We start from the raw sequence: 22,500 nt of genomic DNA on the forward strand, positions 1-22,500 counted from the left end.
TTACATCTGTATTTATACCATTTGATTTTAATCCTATCCATTCTATTCCAAAGGTTAGGGCATTTGTTATCTCCATTCCAAGGTCACTACTCTACTGTTCTGTTAAGCTACAAGGAAGTAACTGAAGGAGATTATCATAAGTAAAGATTATGTAGCTTAAGCGTGATTGTTCATAGTTAAGGTGATTAACTACCGGCCTGGCACTTAGTTAAGGGGTTTTATTGATTTATTCCCTTCCTTAGTCCTGTTAATGCCTAACTCCAGGGAAAAATTCCCACCTGGAGAAACAACCTTTCTCATAGCGCTAAGAAGGGGAGCAAACATATTAAGAACAGTATGCCATATACGCCAGGTCCCTTGAAACATATGCTGTGCAGATGTTTCTTCCCTGCAGCGACTGTGTCAAGCAGCAAGGATGGACCGGCTTTCGGCAGACAGGGACTATATCAAACTAAAATGTTTTTGCAATAGTAAAAAAAAAAAAAATCACCAATAAAATAAGCAACCAACTGAATGGGAGAAGATATTTGCAAATGACATCTTAATTAGGGGTTAATATTGAAAATATATAAAAAATCCATACAACTCAATAACAACAAAAATAAACAAACAATTGAATTAAAAAGGGGGCAGAGGACCCGAATAGACACTTCTCCAAGAAATATATAGAGAACGCTAACAGATATTTGAAAAGATGCTCAACATCACTAATTATAAAGGAAATGCAAATTAAAATCCAAATGAGATCTCAACTCACACTGTTAGAATGGTTAGTATAAATAAGACAAGAAATAACAAGTGTTAAAGAAGATGTGGAGAAAATGAAAACCTCTCACACTGGGAATATAAACTGGTGCCACTCTGAGGCTTAACTCTAGAGCTGCTCCCTACATAAAAGATGGCAAAAAAACAAGGCTGTGTGTGGGTATGTGTTAGGGTACACATTCGTTTTAGCACAGATATAAAATTAATAAACCACAAATCATTTGGTGGAGCCAGTAAAACAAAAGAAGTAATAGTTAAGGAACATTAAATGGTTTGGCAGTTTTGAAATGCTCTTTATATGTTTAATAAGCTTCATTTGTGCTAAAATTAAGGTCAAAACCATTCAAAAATCAGGAATAAACACCACTATATGACTGAAAATTGAAATATTACAATTCCCCAAATGTATCAAAAACATCTACAAAATTAATTCCTTTAAAGTGGTGAAATTTTGAAGTGGTTTATAATATTTAACAAAAATTGTCATATAACATCATATAAAATAACTCATACTGAGAATCCTATATAATAAAAGGGTAATATGCAAATTGACTCTAACAGCGGAATGACTATTCGCTATGATGCACACTGACCACCGGGGGCAGACGCTCAATGCAGGAGCTGTCCCCTGGTGGTCAGTGCACTTCCACAGCGAGAAGCCGTCAGTTGGACATCCCCCAAGGGGTCCCAGACTGCGAGAGGGTGCAGGCCAAGTTGAGGGACCTGCCCCCCCAGCCCCAGAGTGCATGAATTTTCATGCACCGGGTCTCTAGTTATCATATAAAGTGAGGTTCTCAAAGTAGGAAGTATCACTTGACTTCAAATTATACTACAAAGCTACAATAAGCAAAATGGTATAATTATGGCAGAAAAACAGACACAAACGGGGACAGAATTGACAGTCAAGACATAAACCCGCCCTGACTGGTTTGGCTCAGTGGATAGAGCGTCGGCCTGGGGACTGAAGGGTCCCGGGTTCGATTCTGGTCAGGGGCATGTACCTTGGTTGCGGGCACATCCCCAGTGGGGAGTGTGCGGCTGAAAAACAGCATGGAGGTACCCCAAAAATTTAAGAATAGAGCTACTATATGACCCAGCAATACCTCTTCTAGGTATCTATTTAAAAAAACTGAATACACTTATTTGTAGAGATATATGTATCCCTATGTTCATTGCAGTATTATTCACAACTAGAGGCCCAATGCACGAAAATTTGTGCAAGAGTAGGCCTTCCTTCCCCCAGCTGCCGGCATTGGCTTCCCTCCGGCACCCGGGACCCGGGCTGGCTTCACCAGGACCTGGGCTGGCTTCCTTCCAGCCCCGGCTTCCTCAGGAATGACATCTGGAAGATGTCTGGTCTAATTAGCATATTACCCTTTTATTATTATAGATACCCAAGATATGGAAACAGCCAAAGTGTCTTTTAATAGATGATTGGATAAAGAGGATTTGGTACATATATACAATGGAATATTACTCAGCCATAAAAAGATGAAATATTGTCATTTGTGTCAATATGGATGGATCCTGAGAGTATAATGCTAAGTAAAATAAATCAGATGTGAAAAGACAAGAACTTACAATTTCACTCATATGTGGGATATAGAACAAAAAGCTATAAATTAACAAACAAAAGAAATATACAAATAAAATAACAAACTCACAGATAGAGACAACAGAATGGTGCTTACCAGAGGAGAATGGGGGTGGAGGTGGGTGGGAGGATAAAGAGGGTACAGGGGGTCAAATACAGTAGATGTAGGCTTAGTGGGAAACACAAAATAGAGTATTCAGAAGTCATATTATAAAGCTGTACACCTGAAATTTATATGTTATTAACCAATGTTATAAACCCACACATATATGGACCAGTAATTTTTGACAAAGGATCCCAAAGCATTCAATGGTGTTGGGAAAACTGTAAAGCCACATGCAAAAGAATGAATCTAGAGTGCTATAAGAGACCACATACATAAATTAACTCAAAATGGATTAAGGACTTCAATATTAAGGACTGAAATGATAAACTACATAGAAGAAAATGTAGGTACAAAATTTATGAACCTTGATCTCAGAGTGGTTTTCGGGAGCTTGATGCCAAAGCAAATGAAGTTAAAGAAAAAAAAATGAAAGGTGTTGGGGTCCTGCCCCAGCAAGGCCAGGGGTTCTCAAAGGTGTGGACAGAGTCGGCGAAGAAGGAATGACATGGAGACAGTCAGTTGATCAGCATAGCCAGGTTCTCCAGCCTGGTTCTAGCCAGGTTCTCTCTTTATTGTCCTGTTACATCTGTATTTATACCATTTGATTTTAATCCTATCCATTCTATTCCAAAGGTTAGGGCATTTGTTATCTCCATTCCAAGGTCACTACTCTACTGTTCTGTTAAGCTACAAGGAAGTAACTGAAGGAGATTATCCTAAGTAAAGATTATGTAGGTAAAGCAAATGATAATCCTATCACTGACAACCTGGCTAAACAGATTTTCATTTAAGCCCTGAGAATGAAGAAATAAACTAAAGCTAAGCCTTTCTTTTAGATAATTAGATATCTACTTTGTGGAGTAAATATATAACCTCAATAATATCCTTCATTTGGAAAAGTGCTAAAAATTACACTAAATGCAATATAAAAGTGTGCCATGCCAGCATAGCCAAGGGTGTGGTGAGCCTGAGAAGGGGCGGCGAAAGATTAAAAAAAGACAGCCAAAGAGATTAAAGCTGGGGCTTGGTGGATCTCCTGTGTCTGGATGAGTCCACAGAAAAGGATCCACCAAGCAAGCTGAGGCTTTATTTTAAAGTCAGAGATAAACAAGGTAGTGGTCAACATAGTTACAATGTTCTTGTGAGTTTCACTTGTTTTGGCAGCACTTGCTGCATCTCCCACAGCACATTAGCTACCCATGAAGGATTGAAGGTGGCCATAAGATCAAGCTTAATTATGCTAAGAGGGCTGTGCCCCCTAAGCTGGGACTTGTTTGTGGCTCTGCCACAGGTTAATCTGAGGCTTAACTCTAGAGCTGCTCCCTACATAAAAGATGGCAAAAAAACAAGGCTGTGTATGGGTATGTGTTAGGGTACACATTCGTTTTAGCACAGATATAAAATTAATAAACCACAAATCATTTGGTGGAGCCAGTAAAACAAAAGAAGTAATAGTTAAGGAACATTAAATGGTTTGGCAGTTTTGAAATGCTCTTTATATGTTTAATAAGCTTCATTTGTGCTAAAATTAAGGTCAAAACCTCTCACACTGGGAATATAAACTGGTGCCACTCTGAAAAACAGCATGGAGGTACCCCAAAAATTTAAGAATAGAGCTACTATATGACCCAGCAATACCTCTTCTAGGTATCTATTTAAAAAAACTGAATACACTTATTTGTAGAGATATATGTATCCCTATGTTCATTGCAGTATTATTCACAACTAGAGGCCCAATGCACGAAAATTTGTGCAAGAGTAGGCCTTCCTTCCCCCAGCTGCCGGCATTGGCTTCCCTCCGGCACCCGGGACCCGGGCTGGCTTCACCAGGACCTGGGCTGGCTTCCTTCCAGCCCCGGCTTCCTCAGGAATGACATCTGGAAGATGTCTGGTCTAATTAGCATATTACCCTTTTATTATTATAGATACCCAAGATATGGAAACAGCCAAAGTGTCTTTTAATAGATGATTGGATAAAGAGGATTTGGTACATATATACAATGGAATATTACTCAGCCATAAAAAGATGAAATATTGTCATTTGTGTCAATATGGATGGATCCTGAGAGTATAATGCTAAGTAAAATAAATCAGATGTGAAAAGACAAGAACTTACAATTTCACTCATATGTGGGATATAAAACAAAAAGCTATAAATTAACAAACAAAAGAAATATACAAATAAAATAACAAACTCACAGATAGAGACAACAGAATGGTGCTTACCAGAGGAGAATGGGGGTGGAGGTGGGTGGGAGGATAAAGAGGGTACAGGGGGTCAAATACAGTAGATGTAGGCTTAGTGGGAAACACAAAATAGAGTATTCAGAAGTCATATTATAAAGCTGTACACCTGAAATTTATATGTTATTAACCAATGTTATCCCAATAAATTTAATAAAAATTAAAAATAGAGGTTCTCATCGCAATAATAAGTTGGATTTAATAAGGTAGTTCTCAAACTTTAAAATTCAATGTGGTCTATAATTAATCATTTAAGTATCTGAACTTTACTATTAATGCTTTATTAATAGTTGTGAAAGGACCCTTAGAGTCCTCACTGAAAAACACATTTTCCCTTTCTAGTACTCCTACAATGTACACATGAACTGCTTCAAAATATTTACCACAATCGGCCTAATATCAGAGTTGCTTATGAACATTTTAGCCTCCCTATTGAATTATGAGTGAGCCCCACGGAGAACAAGAATCCTGGCTTTTCTATGCCCGTATCACACAAAAGGCTGGGCAAGTATGACATTTGTAAATAGGGCTCAACTGAACTGCAATGCAAAGAGATCCATTCAAGGCGGTGCCACTCAACAGGATATACTTTTTTTTTCAGTTTCAAGATACATTTGATATCCTGGCTAATTTCATGTGCTTTAAATAGAAACTTCATTCTCCTCCCACTTTTTATCTTTAATATATATCACTTGGGTCTTGGTACAAAAATTAGTGAAGGTACAGTGACAAAATACAACCTATAACTGATATTGTACTTTTATCATACTAATAGTTATTTTAGATATCTTAAAAGTGCCAAAATATTTGTCAAGTAAGAGGCATTTGCAAACAATGAGGGCACTTAGGGGCCAACATCTCAATTTAATACACTTATTTAGTCAATACTTCCTAGAATTACTATCTAGAGATCTACCTCTTCTCAACAACATCACATATGATACTGGAAGAAATTCAAACCTGCTCTCAATGTGGTTATTGAGGAGTCACTACCTGCCAAGCAGTAGGCAAGTGATTTTTATACAATTTATGGGGTCAAATATGGGATAAAATGTAAGAAAAAAATTAACCACCATTTCATCTCTACTAAGGCTATCCCACAGGCCATATTCATAGTACATAGTCTACACACAGCATAATTCTAGGGGGTGCCAGATAAGAATTATTTCCCTTTAGAGTTGTGTAATGAGGCAGGCCTATTTGATACCATATTCCATCCATCTACAATACAGTCAATTCTGAAAGATACCAATGTTTTATGTACTATCAAGAAAAAAAAGTCACCAAATAATCCATAATGTGCCCTTAAGGTTTAATATGCATCCCCAATTCAGAGATGTTAAAATGTGATAAAAGGCTTTAAAATCAATGAAAAAAGATAATATATGTAATCTTTAATTGACTGAGCTATATATGCACAAATAACAGCCTTTCTTTGGTGGCATTATTGTATATGCAGGCTGCACAAAAATTCTGAGGGAATTTTCTTCACTCTCTGTGAAATCAAAACAAAGAACATTAGGAGTGGATTAAGTATAGTTAACATCACAATTCACATATAATGCATCAAGATTTTCAAATTTATATTGTTCCTCTTAGATCTTAAAATAGATTATGTTAGAAATATTGTTTCAAGTAACTTTTAGGTTTAAATCTAAATTACTTAATGCCCACTTATCCTTTTCCCTGCTTAATAATCCACACACACACACACACACACACACACTCTCTCTCTCTCTCTCTCTCTCTCTCTCTCTTTTCCCTCAATCCACATCAACACCATCAGCTACAAAAGACAGAGAAGCCACTTCTGAATAGGAATAGAGGAAAAAATCCTGTTTCTAATATGATAATTTCAATAACCAACCAGAATGGTAAATAGAACAACCTAAATACCAGTACCAGCTTTGTCACTAATCACAGTGCAATCCTGAACAAATTACATAATTTCTCTTAATCTCAGTTTCCTCTACGTCTAAAAATAAACTAGTTGAACTTGTTATGTCTCTGAAAAATACCTACCAAGTTTCAGTTACTATCTTTTGGCACCTTATTCTGGTAGAATCCTTCTCCTATAAGTAATATTATTCCTAAATATACTCTTTATATAAAACAGTAAACAAATATGGGCTGATTGAATTGTATACATTCCTTTTAATTGGAAAATATGCCTCACTGCCAAATTTACAATAGCAGCATTGCATAAAACCTGATTTCCTCTTCTCAATAATATGGAAACTTCAAGCATATCAACATTTGCATCATGGGGGTGCCAGAAGAAGAAGAGAGAGTGAGCAAGGAATTGAAAATCTATGTGAAAACATAATGACAGAAAACTTACCTAACTTGGTGAAGGAAATAGACATACAAGTCCAGGAAACACAGAGAGTCCTAAACAATATGAACTGAGAGAGGCCCTCATCAAGACACATCGTAATTAAAGTGCCAAAGGGTAATGACAAAAGGAGCTCGCACAAGACTATCAGATGATTTCTCAAAAGAAACTTTACAGACCAGAAGGACTTGGCAAGAAATATTCAAAGTGATGAAAAGCAAGGACCTACAATCAAAATTACTCTACCCAGCAAAGCTATCATTTAGAATTGAAGGACATATAAAAAACTTCCCAGGAAAAAAAAAAAAAAAAGCTAAAGGAGTTCATCACCACCAAACCAGCATTGCATGAAATGTTAAAGGGTCTTCTTTAAGAAGAAGGGAAAAATAAAGATAAAAAAATATGAATAGTAAAAAGGCAATAAATACCTACCAACAATTGAATCTAAAAAACAAAATAAATGAACAAGCATAACAAAAACAGATTTATAGATCAGAGAACATTTGACAACTGCCAGATGGGAGCAGTGTTGGAGGGTTGGGTGAAAAAGGTGAAGGGATTAAGAAGTAGAAATCAATAGTTACAGAACAGCCACTATGTTTGATGTCAGATGGCTGTGAGATTTACTGGAATGATGACTTAATAAATTGTTTAATGTCTAATCACTGTGTTGTACACCTGAAACTAATATAATATTGTATGTCAACTGTAATTAAATAAAAAAAAATTATTTAAAGCAAAAAAAAAAAAAGAAAGAAAAAAAGAGTTTAAGCATGTAAAGGGATCCTGAGACCTAATGGTTTTGAGAAGCATTGATTATAAACCATTTGGGATAGACCTCACTCAGCCATAATTCTCCCCATAGTTCCCAAGGAAATGGGTGTACGGAGGAAAGAAAAAGGAAAGGGGATATACAGATATCCCACTGGTTGTTTTTGTATGTTAATTTATCTCATTTATTACTTACAACAGCTTAATAGTTATGATTATTCCTATTTTACAGATGAAGACACTGAAACTCAGAGAAGAGTGGTGACTTACACAAAATCATAGCTTGTATGTGACAAAATTAAGATTACAGCATGCATCTCTTTGATTCTAAAGTTCTTATTCTTTCCATTGCATCATATTTATGGCAGAATCCACACATCAAAACTGGCCAATGGCCAATTAAAACTCATAAATGCAGAGATTTGGTTTGTTGTTTTGTCCTAAATCTAAAGACCTAATTATTTTATTGATTTCCTTTTTTTAATCACTTTATTGGGGTGGCATTGGTTCACAAAACCATATATGTTTCAAGTGTACAACTCAACAAAACATCACTTGCACACTGCACCATGCGCCCATTGTCCAAAGCTAAGTCACTTTGGATCCCCATATCCTCCCTTTGCCCACCTCTGCCTACTCCCAATCACTTCACCTTTTTTCATTCAGCCCCTGGGTATGCCCTTGACTGGAAATCGAACCTATGACCCTTTGGTGTACAAGCTGATGCTCTAACCATGTACCAGGGCAGAGTCTACACTTTTAATCTCACCTCTACACTATCTCTCCACAATGGGTATGATTCTGAAAGTTATTCAGACACAAAAACAGAAATAAAAAGTTATTATCACAATCTGCCTTAAATTACTATAGGTTTTAAGTTCTTTTGAAAAAATGTAAAGGCCTTAGAATGTGAAATATCAAAAAAATAAAAGGCTAATATGCAAATTGTCCCCTCGGGAGTTCAACCGACTGAGAGTTCGACCAAGTGGGAGTTCAACCGCTAACTATGACATGTGCTGACCACTGGGGGCAGCGCAGAACAAAGGAAGGCCCTGGCTGGCAGCCGGCAGCGAGGCCTAGACACCCAACCCGTGCACGAATTTCATGCACCGGGCATCTAGTATTTAAAATAATAAATTCTTATATTGATTATTAAGTTACTAATTAACACGTTAAACACCCAGCCTGTTTTGTCTTCTGGACGGAAAGTATAGTGTCAGTCACCGGTGACTGACTGGGTGCGTAACGTGTTAAGGCAATTTTTTGTTTTGTTTTTTCTTTCCCATTATATTTAAGAGATTTTGGACTAAGGAAAAAAAAATGTAAGAGAGAAAAGATGTAGCGTAATTGGGGTATTCAGTTTCTGAGGGAAGCAAAATCCAACATGTACAGCAGCAACCCCTTGTGGTCTGAGGGGGAAAAATAGCGTATCTATAATTATGGGGGTGAAAATATGTTTTTAAAAAGAATATATGTACATATTTAGCCATTTGACTCAGTTCTCAACCCAACACATTAAAAAACAGATGCTTTAAAAAATGATCTGCTGGCAAGATGCTTGTTAAAATTTTATCTGTTGAAATATTAAAATTCATTATGAATTAATTAACACATTATACAAAAATAAAATATTTTTGTTATATCGTTTTACAAAGTATTATAACCAGCGGTGATTAACACTGAAAATTTTGTGTATCTTGATATGTATTGCTCAAAAAGAAACTAAATTTATAGGATTACCACTGAATTGATGACATTTTCTGTCTTCACTCTTGAATTCAGTTGGCAGATGTTTTCAAGAACAAAAAATTCTGTCTTATTACAAAACATATTAAGCAGGTTTTCATGCCAGGAAAGTCTGACATGATGTTTATTGCCTAGACCAAAGCAATCCCCTTATTAAGCCATAATATATGCCAGAAAGTACATTTTTTCATATTTAAGGAAAGTTGTCACATGAAACAGTAGGTACTTCGATCTCTCAAGCATTGCTCCTAAGACATTAGAAATGTGCAATATAATCCAATAGTGAGTCATATCTATTTATACTCATTTTGTAAGTAAAATAAAATTATACTTTGCTAATCGTAAGATTTTAGACCTGGATTCTACTTTACTTCTTTCTGTACATACTAGATATTTGCTAAATTTTGAAAAGAGATTTTGGCTATTTACTGAATTCCAGAAAAAAAGAAAATTCAAATACTTGTATATACTAGGACAATAAAAATGGTCCCAGAGGTTAAACAATCATTATTGTAATATAAATAAATTGAATTTCGTTGCAAAAACATCAGGTAGAAAGTACTCCAGTGGCATTAGCACAGAAGAGAAGAGGCAGAGAGGAGAAGAAAAGATATTTATCAGCCTTCACCAATATTTTGGACATAACCCAAGTCAGAATATCAAAAACATATTTTTTTAAAAGAAAGCTTCAGTTTATTGGAGTTAGCTGTTTCTGAACAATTGCAAAAATTCACATGAATCCTGAAAAAAATCCGTCAGAAAACTAGACACCACATATCTTGCATGTTAAGGAATAAGATTTTTGTGATGGATGTCAACAAGCAATCAATTCATAAATATTTGAGTATCTTCAATGTGTAATGCCAGGCTCTGCCAAGATTCCTATTCTGTGAATGTCTCCTCCACATCTGAATTTTTCCTTGTGTGGCCATATAATTTCCTCCCCCTCCTCCACTTCAAGCATTTAAAAAAAAAATGCTCTGGTCTAATCATCCTCCTTCTCTACTTCCCATCACCATAGCCCACAACTAAGACTCTTAGGGAAGAGACAATAAAAAAGTTTTAACCCAGTATTTCATAGATTGGCCTCAAATCACTTTTGGGTATATCCACCTATATGGAATACAAACTATAAAATTCTTCTAATTGGTCTTCTTTCTTAGTTGGAGTACTTGTCTTTCTATGGTCCCGTTTGATGCCAGAATAACCCTTATTCCTATGCTGCCGGTCACACTATCTAGGTATCGCTAGAGTAAAGCCTAGTCTTTTTGTTCTGGTCTCCTTTCAGGGGATTGGATTCTAAGTGTGGGTGTAGTATCAGTTCCTCACTTCCTCACAGTATGCTCTGTACTAGTGTGAAAACTGGCTCATATCTACTTCTCCATAGGGATTGACATGCAATTCCAAAATCTATAAAGCATGCTCAAAGATCTAGAGAGTTCTGGGAAGATCTAGCGGGAAGGCATGAAAAATAAATTGGTAATATTAATAATATTATGAGACAAAGACAATGTTTTAAGATAGCACATGACAAATTCCATATAAGTTAACTAAACATAATAACTTCCAAGAATCATATTAAGGAGAGGTCACTGATTATGGTGAGTGGAGAATGTGGGATATCAGCTTGGAACTATAAGATGGATAGAATCGGATTAAGAGCAGTAATAGGAAGCAAAGTTACAGATCCCAGAAAGCACAAAGTGTATAGAGGGTACAAGTACAGCAGTCTGCCTGTATTCTTATCGGCAAGTGTGTAAAACAGAAATAGCAGTAGGTCAGAATAAAATATTCCCATTTTCATCCATAATTTTAGCACCAAGGTGATGTAGATAAAAAGGAAAACAGAATATCCAACTTTTATATATTCAGATGAAAATGTATAGATCAATCAAGGTATCAAATATATCTTGACATACTTTTTACCATTAATTTTTAGAATTTATTCTAAGCCACTAGATCGGGGAGCAATCATGTAGCATACTTTAATAATGCAGAGCATATTTTAAAAAGCAGTAATGGGCCGAAACCGGTTTGGCTCAGTGGATAGAGCGTCAGCCTGCGGACTGAAAGGTCCCAGGTTCGATTCCGGTCAAGGGCATGTACCTTGGTTGCGGGCATATCCCCAGTAGGAGATGTGCAGGAGACAGCTGATCGATGTTTCTCTCTCATCGATGTTTCTAACTCTCTATCTCTCTCCCTTCCTCTCTGTAAAAAATCAATAAAATATATCTATATTAAAAAAAAATAATGGTTTGGGATTTTAATCCTGGCTCCAACACATTATTAACTAAGAATTTATTGTGAAGGTCCTACTCTATAAATATTCATTATGAAGGCTCTGTTCTAGGCTCTGGGGATGTGGCAATCAGCAAAACAGAGTAAGTGCCTGCTCTCATGAAACTGAGTTTTGATCAAAAGTTTCCTCATCTGTAAAATTAAATCAATATTAGTGATTCTATTAAAAAAGAAAACATATTTTAATATAATACAATTTATTTATTATTTCTATATTATAAATATATTACATATAAATTGTTTATAGACATTTAATAGTGTCTATTAAGTGATAATTGGTTTAAAAAATCTATATAATCATCACATGTATTACTATATCATATCAGGATTTCATTACAATTGGTTTAGTTTTCATATTTCAGAAACATATTTTGTTTTCAAACAGTTAGAACAATTTAGTAAAAAAGGAAGGGAGCAAGAATGTACATTAATTAGAAGCCCTGGTTTTAAAACTTAGTTCTACCATTTTATTAGTTATATGATCCTAGACAAAAATGGACCATCTGTGCATCAGTTTCCTTAACTATAAAATAAGGATAAAATTATTTGATCCACCTAGCTCACAGAGTTGTTTCAAAGAATAAATGATAAATTTCTAATGTAAATGTTTATATATAAATAAAAGTTAATTTATCCCCATCACATGCCATGTTTTGTGTATGAAAATTACAAACCCTTGTTATTTGGAGCTACGTAGACAGAAGAAGAGTACTAGAAAAACTTACTTCTCAAGTGGATCAAAATTACCCACGAATATTAGCCCTATATACAAAATGAAGCATTCCTCTCGTTCCTACTATAAGATCATGCCTTACTACATAGAAGTATGTTTAAAGCTATCAGCTTAACTCTGTTACTTTACACAATTCTAGGAGATAAGGTATTTATTAAGAAAAATAACATTTTTCGTAACTAAGACTATCAAGTATAAAGCTGTGTTACTTACATGAGACTATTTCTGTCTTTTAGCCCTTTTAATAGAAACCTAGACTGTTAAATGAAATGGGAAAAGAAAGAAAGAGGCAAAAAGACATAATAAGGAAAGAAGTAAAAATGGCAGAAGTGTAAAAGAGATAAAAGAATTAAAGAAAATGACAAAGGGAAAGAGAGCAAATCTTAACAATGAAGCAACATAAAAAGATATTGCCACTTGGTGTAAGAAAAAAAAATCGATGCTGGGATAAACTAAACAGATGTGAAAAACAGAATAAAGAAAATGCACACATACAAGAGAACAAAGAAAAAATCAAAGCAATGGCGACAAGATAAAGACAAAATAGAAAAGAAGAGATAAAACCTACTAGACAGATGTCAGACATAGATGCTTAATCTGTACATATCATAGGCAAATAAAAGAAACTGTATAAGAAGAAATAAAAAACAATACCCAAAATCACTTTCTGTGCATTTCACATAAGCAAGTGCATACTCATAATGATTTCTATATTTCATAAACCTTACATAATCTGCATTTGGGATTTGGATATCAGAGACAGTTTTTATAAAAGTCTGCCTTCAGATAGTGGTTGATAGACTGGATCATATAACAAAAAGCTGAGGACAATCGATAGAGAAGGAGATATGACCCTGATGCAGTCACAGGAAGAAAGGCAGTAACATAACTGCATTAGGAAAAGCAAGCTCCTTACTGATTCCAAGTCTAACTGCTCCCCCACCCCAATAATATATTAATTAACAAGATGCTTTTCAGAAATTTAAATATTATAATCTGCAAAACTTACTCTTGGCTCATTGTTTGATGTGCTTTGGGTACTCTTGGTCAAGAACACGTTTTGGGGTTTTGAGAATTGATACGTGGCTTTCACTACTATTTACATGTCATAACTTACTCAACAGACTGACATATAATCAAATGTCTTGAATACTTTGAGTACCATTCTCAGACGTATAGTGATTATGCCTTGAACTAGAAGTATATTCAAGAGAATAACTTTGAAAGCCATGTATTTCCCGTGAAAGGTAGTATAAAATAGTTTATTAATGAGCTTTTGAAGTAAATGTAAAAATAGCTCAAGCTGAATAATCTCAAACTTTAATACTATCTTATTGTATAATTTATAAAATGTTAATTATATATGTTTAAATGTTCTGAATTGTTCACTTTGGAAGAACCTATCAATTTACTATTTTACATACCCTGTAGCATTTTTTACATGCTTTACTATTAAATTATATTTCTAGAATCCATAAAAAGGGCTTTGAAAACTGCATGAGTCTGTTTCATATATATAATACACAGTGTATATCAAGCAGAATGTGTCAAAGTGCAAATAAAATTGTTTGTGCCCCCTGCAGAATTAGAACTCCTTGGGCAGTACTGCTGTAACGATTTCATGCTGCTAGCATTACAAAGTGCAAAGGTTCACGGGGCAAGAAAAAAGCAAATGACAGAGTTCCCTTACTACACTATCCCCAAATATTCTAGCTTAAATATTTATTAAGATATTAATTACTCTTCCCACCACTATCTACCCACAGAAGTTAAGCTGAGACACGGTGGATGGGTGGTTGCTTGTAGAAAAACAACACATTAAAACTATCACCACCCGAGATGAAGACTGATGTTTCGTGCAGTTCATTATTAACTGCTTTTGAGACTTATATAAACTATCACACTGATATAAAAATAATGTGTTTGTAATTTTGATTTAAAAAGCAGAAACATTAAAAAGTAGCACCCATGAAAAATAAATGGTTAAAAATTAAGGAATTAACAGCTTCTTTCAAAAAATAATTTATATGAAGTAAACATAGGAAAATAATGAAGAAAAGTAATGATCTTACTTATTACTTACTCTGATATACAACTGCATCATTTCTTTTTCTCTTTGAGGGTTACGATACTTCTCATAGAAATCACGTCGCTTCTTTGTTTCTTTAGAGACTTTATCTTTTCTTTCCCGTTTTTCTGCTGGTTCATCTGAACTATCAGAAGATGACTGTACATGTATCTTCGGCTTTTCTACTTCAATATAGTTTTCATTGGGATTCAAAACTATTACTCCATATCCTTCCTGTTTAGAAAGAAAAGACAGCTTAATTTAATCCTAGAAACCAATTCATAAAAGTTTCTTTAAAATTCCATTTTATTTAATATATTTGTATATTCATTAAAACATTTCTTCATAAAAGATTATAGTTTTAATTTTTCCAAAAGAAAGGTGTATAAAATTGTTTGCCTGGGTTGTTTATGTAAATAACCATACATTATTATAAGAAGAAAAGACGTAATTTTAACATAAAGATTATAAAGTTTAAAATGTTTAAAAGGTACTTCAGATCTTCTAGAACCCTAAAAATAATTGAAATAAACTGTGAATTAAAAGTACACTTTCAAACGACATTAATATTTATAATATATACTTTGAGAAAATAACCTCTTTGAAATTGAAGTTCAAGATTCAAATGGCATTTTGTTGGATTTTTCTTTCCTTTACAATTTGTGATTCAGTAAGCATTTTTTGTTTGAATGGTAAAAAGGAATAATATAACCTAATATTTATGTATATTATAATATGTATATTGTCATAAACATATACATATAGTGTCTATCTCTGTCCCTTGGATTTTTCCCCCTCTCTTCTTTCAGAAAGCCACACAAATCATAAAACAAAATAAATTAATCTTAGTGTAATGTATGGCAGCAACACTTTAACCCTGAAATTGCTTTCTTTTAGATTTTTTAACTACCATAAAAATCTCTTTTCATAAAGAACTAATACAAGGAAACAAGTTTCAAAATTTAAAATACAGCTTATTGAGCTATTAAGCCTTCTAAACATTTTAAAAGCATATTTCCCTGTCTGATTTAATGCTAGCAAGGCAAACACTTCTATGGTTATCATTAAGAAAACTTTGGTATTTATATTGTTAGAACTCATGGAATATTCTACCATGAGAAAATAGAGAAGGGTAAACAATTACCACTGACAAGCATGCACAACACACATTTTTGAAAGAATTATGTATCTTGTCTTTTCTATTCAATTCTGTTCTGTGGGTGTCCCAATTTTGCCTTGCACAATCCTGTAAGGTCATACCTAAAACATGTATTATACTGTGATAAAAACATCAGAGCTACAAAACATAAAACTTTAACAAATCATCCTTACTAAAAAAAAAAAAAAAAAAAAAAAAAAAAAAAATAAGTAAATACATTTCCAAAACTGTAGAATCTTCTACTTCGTTTGAAATTACATTTTTGCCAAACTAATATATAAGATGATTTTAAAAAACTGATAGCAGTAATAATAGCATAGACTCAACTATCTTATTTTTAAGTATGCTATATTGTTGCATGTACTTGTTTTTTTTTTTAACAGCTGATTTCACAAACCAAGTACAAACTTCACTGGGATCCTTTCAACTCTACCCCCCTTCCTCAAGAGATATTATTGTCTAAAACCATGGTTTAGAGACTTTGAAGATCATTTAAATTCTGATTTTAGTGATAGGACTGTTAATTAAGATATAGTTGTCTTACATACATGAAAACTACATAATGTGTACCAAATTGATTAACAATATCCCACATATTCTTCAATATATGTTTGAATAGAACTTTTAGATACATACCTCTTTCATGAAAGCCTTATAAAATACTTTACAAGACTTTAAATTTAAACGTTCTACATCAAAGCACAGAGAAGGCTTTTTTTTTTTTTTAAGTTTCTTAGCTGGTAAAACAAAGTTTTACCAACAAAAGATATTTTATTTGGTCCTGCTTTATTCTAATCTGTATAGCTATTCAAAAGTCTTGTAATTCATTGTGATCACTGTCAGGTAGACAGATTGTCACTTGGTGATTTTCTACAGTTGGACACACTTGACTAGTTATTAAAATCACATTTGAAGGAATTCCTACCCCTCTTCCTTGTGCCTCTTACAACTTTTCACGCCCTTCTCAAATTTCAGCTATAACTTCTCCTCCCACCAAAAGTAAGTTAAAGAACACTGTTGCACTCTGCTAAACAGGGTGAAATAGAGGCATTCAGTACACTCTCTCTGGTGTAGGGAACATAGTCAAAAAAGGTCACCATAGGCCAAGAAGAAAATTGCCTCCTTACTAGTTTCTGTACCGAGAGTAAGTGGTCTCCTGTCATGTTTCTTCCCTGCCTCTCTGAGTGAAGTGAACTTTAAATACACACACACACGTACTCTCTCTCTCTGACTTACACGAGTTAGAGATGAAAACAGTGATATACTATATTTTAATGATAATTTCAAAAATTTAGACATGATAACAAAGTGGGACTTAAATTGGTAGAACATTAGTATCCTCTGCAAAAGGAATGAATTCTCAATAAAGACAAATACTTCAGACAAAATTTTTGAGTTATCGGAATTACAATTCTTACCCTATTTTATAAGTTAATCACTGGAAAGATTTTCGTAATTATCAGGTTTATCTGAGCAGAACTTTATACTTCAATTTTTAGAAATCATGAATTGGAACATTATTGTGTCTATTTTATTTTAAATGGATTCTGAAATTTGATGTGTCCCATCTAAATAAGTATAAAACAGACACACATAAATCATCAAAGTAGTATTTGTCTAAGTTATTGATTATGTAACTGAAAATTACATGACTCATTTGTCCAATTTTAAAAAGACACAATGTCAATTTTCACTGAGGCACCCAGAGATGAAAAATGATTCTATTTTAAAATCACCACTATACAAATCAATTAAATAATTTTTTATTATTTTTATTTTAACAATGAATGTTTCTCTTTAAACAAATGAATTATTTAGAAAATATTTTAACCTTTAGATATTTCATACTGTCAATTTAATTAAGGTAACAAATATTCAGGAACATTTTCCATAGAAATGAAAGCTAATTTTAATGTCTTTGTTGAAAATTTAATTACCATTCCATAAAATCTTACATTTTTCAATTAAAAATTTTCTGATAAATTAATTAATGCAATATTCACAAAGACCATTCATAACCATATTATAATGAGTAGGAAAAAGCTAAGTAACAAAGATAACTATCCATTTATGTGCTCTAATCATAGATATACAGTAAAATTTCATCTTTTTCTTCTCTCTGTCACATACAAACACTGTCAAACAAGTCCCCTTACATAATAAAACTACAAAGATTTTTGCCATGTCAACCTTAAGATATGGAAGTCAGAGAGTTAAAGCAGAAAACACCAGTAGTTAAATTTACCCACTTAAGGTAGAATAATATTAATTTATATCTTTTTAAAAATCAGAATACCGTTTTAAAAATAAATTCTTTCTATTCCCAGTAACTCAATTAGTACACACAGAAAGAAGAGAAAAAAAGATCCTATTTTGACCTTTAACAAATGCACTCATAAAGTTTTTCAAAACTACTGTAAAAAATCTGGCATCAATTCAATATCATAAAAGAACTTTGCATTGCCATTCTAACAAGGGGCATTCTAAGTATTCTAATACTTACAACCTTAAACATTTTATATTAAAGTATTCCTTTTATATTTAATTATTCCTTAAGCATGCTAAGTTGCTCACAAGATGAAAAGTTAGGTCATTTCAAATATACATGTAGTTTTTTGTTATCTTTAACAAGATAGAATGATCAAACTGATTATCTAACACTGTACAACTAAATAAATAAAACTTTTAGCATCTCTCATACTGATTTACCCAAATCAATTCCAATATCCAACATTTCAAGAGACAAAGCCTACATGAAGTTGTAAATTAACTGTTATTTGACCAAGAAAGTAATAAAGAGGACAGATACTGGTAAAAGTAAGCTTTATCTCTTTAATTTATCTCATTGCATTTTTCTATTCTTTTTTATAGCTATAACTGTAGTTTCATTTTCAGATCAGTGTTCATATGGTATAACCATAGGATCTTAATCAGAAATCCTCAAAATTTTATAGGTAGATATAGCATTTTATTCAGCACAAGTACTTGCTGTGATTGAAACAAAATATATAGGCCTCCAGGCCTTCTTTACTTTGAAGTCTAGAGATGCACTTACTAATAAGTAATAGTTCATTTATCATTCAATCAACAAATGATGGCTTAGGTCAGAGAGGTCTAAAACAAAGAGGTGGTGCCAAACACAGAGAGGAACTCTTGCTAAAGAAATTAAACCAGAATAGAAATGTACTTATCAAGAATATTTTACACTAGATATATTTTTTTAAATGCCTGACCAAAAGCAGAATGTACTTTTGACCCCAGAAGAGACCTTGCTAAAACTGAAGATTTAGCCAAGTTAATTTACCTAATTACCAATTATAAAGAAAATTAAAAACAGGAGCAAATTCTATATCTTTTCAACTCTTCTGTGGTTGGCTAAATAAAAAAAAAATCAGCTGAAAGTACTGAGTTCTGGGTATTAACCTTCCAAAACTACAAGCCACATGTGACCAAAGGGTCAGGGGCCAAAGTAGAATCCTTTGACCTATGGAACTATCCATTTTGGTCTTCAGGCAAGGCTCTGTAAGAGATCATTTTACACAAATTTATCACTCATATTTTTCAAGTTCAGCATTCTATTTGCTTGGGTTGAAAGACGATAGGTGTTCTTCCTCAAGGGAAATGAAATCCAAAGTGTTTATAAACTACATTTACCCATGGTTAAAATGGACAAACCACTGTCCATTCATCTTTCCTGAAAGATGTATGCTGTGTTTATTCTCATCTTTTTCACAAGAAGGGTATGTACATATCACTGTTGCAACATCCTACATGCAACAGTGAAAAGAGGTCATGACAACCTATCAGAAGTCACTAGTGGAGCGTTAAAGTAAACATAGCTGTTGGAGCTGCAGCTCTGCTTGAAAAATGCCCCCTCCATTATTTCAGCAATTTTCTCAAGACGTGACCTGGGACTGAAATGCCTGAAATGTCACTTGACTCTGTTTTGTGCTTCTTCCCAATGTGCATTTAGGTAACAGCACCCTACTAATATCTTGTAAATTGTTTGTCACAGCCATGCTTCAACCTGTAGCTACCTAAATTCTAATGTATACTCCATAGTATAAAAATACCATAATGTGAATCAACATAGACCAACCTAGTAAGTTTGCAACTTCAAATAGCTCATCAAGTTAGTAAGTGAAAGAAAACATCCTACAAAAAGTTTTCAGAGGACCACCTGTTGTCTATTATTTTTACATAGCACTTACTCATAAATCATAACACAGGGTAATTAATCAAGCTGTCAAAGAGAAGGTCAAAGGTGATATGGTAGAGTCAGAAGGTCATGCATGGGCTGATAGAGGTCAGGGTCACACTGCATTCCTCATTATCAAGTTGGGATGAGAGACGGCCCAAGCAAACAAAAGTGAAAGCAGATGGAGAAGTGAGTGGATAAAAAAAGAGAGAGAGAATTTCACAAACAAAAAGAAAAGTGAAAGAAGACTGTCAGCTGCCTTCAAGTAGAGAATAGAGGAGAAAAGAAATAAACTGAAATGTGCTCAAAGGAGCTCAAAAACATAAAGAAACTACAATTTTATTAATTAAATAAGTTGAATATAACTTTTTTTGGCCATCTGATTAGTGCACACTAAGCAATATTAGAAAATATATGTTTGCTATCTTTAGACCTTCCCTAGTTAATGTGCTTAAGATAAATAAGGTAAAGGCAAAGAGTTCTAAGGATAAAGTATGATTGCAAAAAACCCCACAAAAACTTATGAGGGTTTTTTTCCCCTTTAATAATGTTTCAGGGTTATAACAGAGATGCAAATAGTTTTAAGCTACAGGATAGATAATTTTTGAGTATGATATAATGATATCTACAAACATAAACACATCATAAATGTCCTTTTGAATAACAAAACAGTTATAAAATATTCTATTATTACGCTGGCCTGAATTAGATGCAGAAAACTGTGCAAAATTAGCTGTCACCCTTTGCTCAAAATCTTTGTTAATCTCATTTTGAATGTTTGCAGCTTTATCAACACATGCATCAATGTCAGCTCCTTGGTTACTGAACCGCTGTAGTTGGAAGAAGATATAATTAAAATGTTTTGGCACAGAAAAGGTGAAATTGTATCTTTCCTTGTTCCCTTAGGAGTCTGTAAAACATGAAGGATATATTGACAAACACACACCCTTGTCTCCGGTTCTGACATCCCAGGTCATCCAAGTACTATTTATTTTAAAATATTCACTTTGCACTTTACCCATATTTTCACCTGCTCTTCTTCTAACTTTTACTAGGTTTTAAAATATTATGTTGCTTAAATGTCACAAATTTCTTTTCATATTCATATTCAATATCATATTAAAGCATTCTGTAAAATCACAACAGCATTCTAAAAACATTTACCATTCATTATGCAGGACAGAAACATACTTCAATACAGCATTATGAAATTTTTTATATTCTTTGCTTCTCATTTTTATAAAAAGAAATATTCACCCTCTCCCCTACATTAAACTGAAAAGAATTACAAGCTACAACTGTTGCCCAGTCAATAATAGATCAAAATCCTTAAATGGATATAGACACACCTCCTTCATTGCATGGTCCCATGTGGACTTGGATGGACAAATTTATCTCATGAACTTTACTGTTCTGCATGCTAGTTAACACCTTTATGTTTAAGAGTACTGAATGAAAGTCCAATATTCTCCTAACTTCTTATTAAATTCCATCATAAAATTGTGTCAATCTCAAAATATTATCTTTCACCCAATTAGATATCATACAATATATGCTTACATTTTTAAGTTACTCTTAAAACCTGCTTAAGAACCATGGTACACAAATCACTTTACCTTAACATATGTCACCTTTCTTTTTTTCCCCAAATTAAAATATCGTATTTTAAATATTCTTGTTGTTTCAAGGGTATATTAATGTTTTGCTTGTAGTTCTCAAGTCCACTTACAAGGATGTGGACATAATGAACGAGATCCCATGTATTCAATGAGTCAATAATTCATTAAACACTGACTTCATACAACAAATATTAAATAAGCAGCAACTATCTACTAAGCACTCTGCTAGGTATAGTGCTATATTTATGAACCACCTTTTGAGATATTTCCATTCAGTAGAAAATCCTAAATCAGAATTAAGTGCAAATCACTAAGATGTCTTATTTTATTCTTCAAGAAAAAGAGGAATATACAAAGGAAAAAAAGGACAAAGTATTATGGCAAAATTTTCGTAAAACCATTCTGGCGTCTTAGACTTTCAAGGATGACTAACTCTAAATGGTAAGCTATGTTTGTGTTAAGAATAGTATTTTAACTTACCCCACCACAGTGCAAATGTACTGCTTGGGTATGTGTGTATGTGTGCATGTACAGTTGCACTGTATATATACAGACATTTTAACAAGTAAAATCATTTCATAATCTAAGGAAAACGCTTCTATACACATCTATCCCCTAACAGGTGCAACTGAGTACAGCTATGAATTTCCCTTCCCACAGTGACCTATGTCAGAAGATCTTCTCATACTTCTTCTGCTAAATAATTTAATTACTTATGAGTTATGGTTTCTTTGTAACCTTTTAAATGACTAACTCATTAAAATGCAAAAATATGCAAAACATGATGTCACTGGGTCAAACAGCTGTGTTGGTAAAATTATGGCTGTGAATGTCCCCAAGAACATGAAAATATTAATAATTTAT

The 22,500-nt window shown here is 33.6% G+C and overlaps 1 protein-coding gene across 5 annotated transcripts in view; it reads right to left on the bottom strand.

Moving 5' to 3' along the window:
* Window positions 1-22,500, bottom strand: part of FAM172A (family with sequence similarity 172, member A) — a 357,065-nt gene that overhangs the window by 211,427 nt on the left and 123,138 nt on the right. For all 5 annotated transcript variants that reach the window (XM_014543960.1, XM_014543961.1, XM_014543963.1 and 2 more), the window contains one exon: window positions 14,676-14,894. In XM_014543960.1, coding sequence (XP_014399446.1) covers window positions 14,676-14,894 — 219 coding nt within the window. The remainder of the gene's footprint in view (window positions 1-14,675; window positions 14,895-22,500) is intronic.

Source organism: Myotis brandtii, unplaced genomic scaffold, assembly GCF_000412655.1.
Source record: "Myotis brandtii unplaced genomic scaffold, ASM41265v1 scaffold344, whole genome shotgun sequence".
NCBI lineage: Eukaryota > Metazoa > Chordata > Mammalia > Chiroptera > Vespertilionidae > Myotis > Myotis brandtii.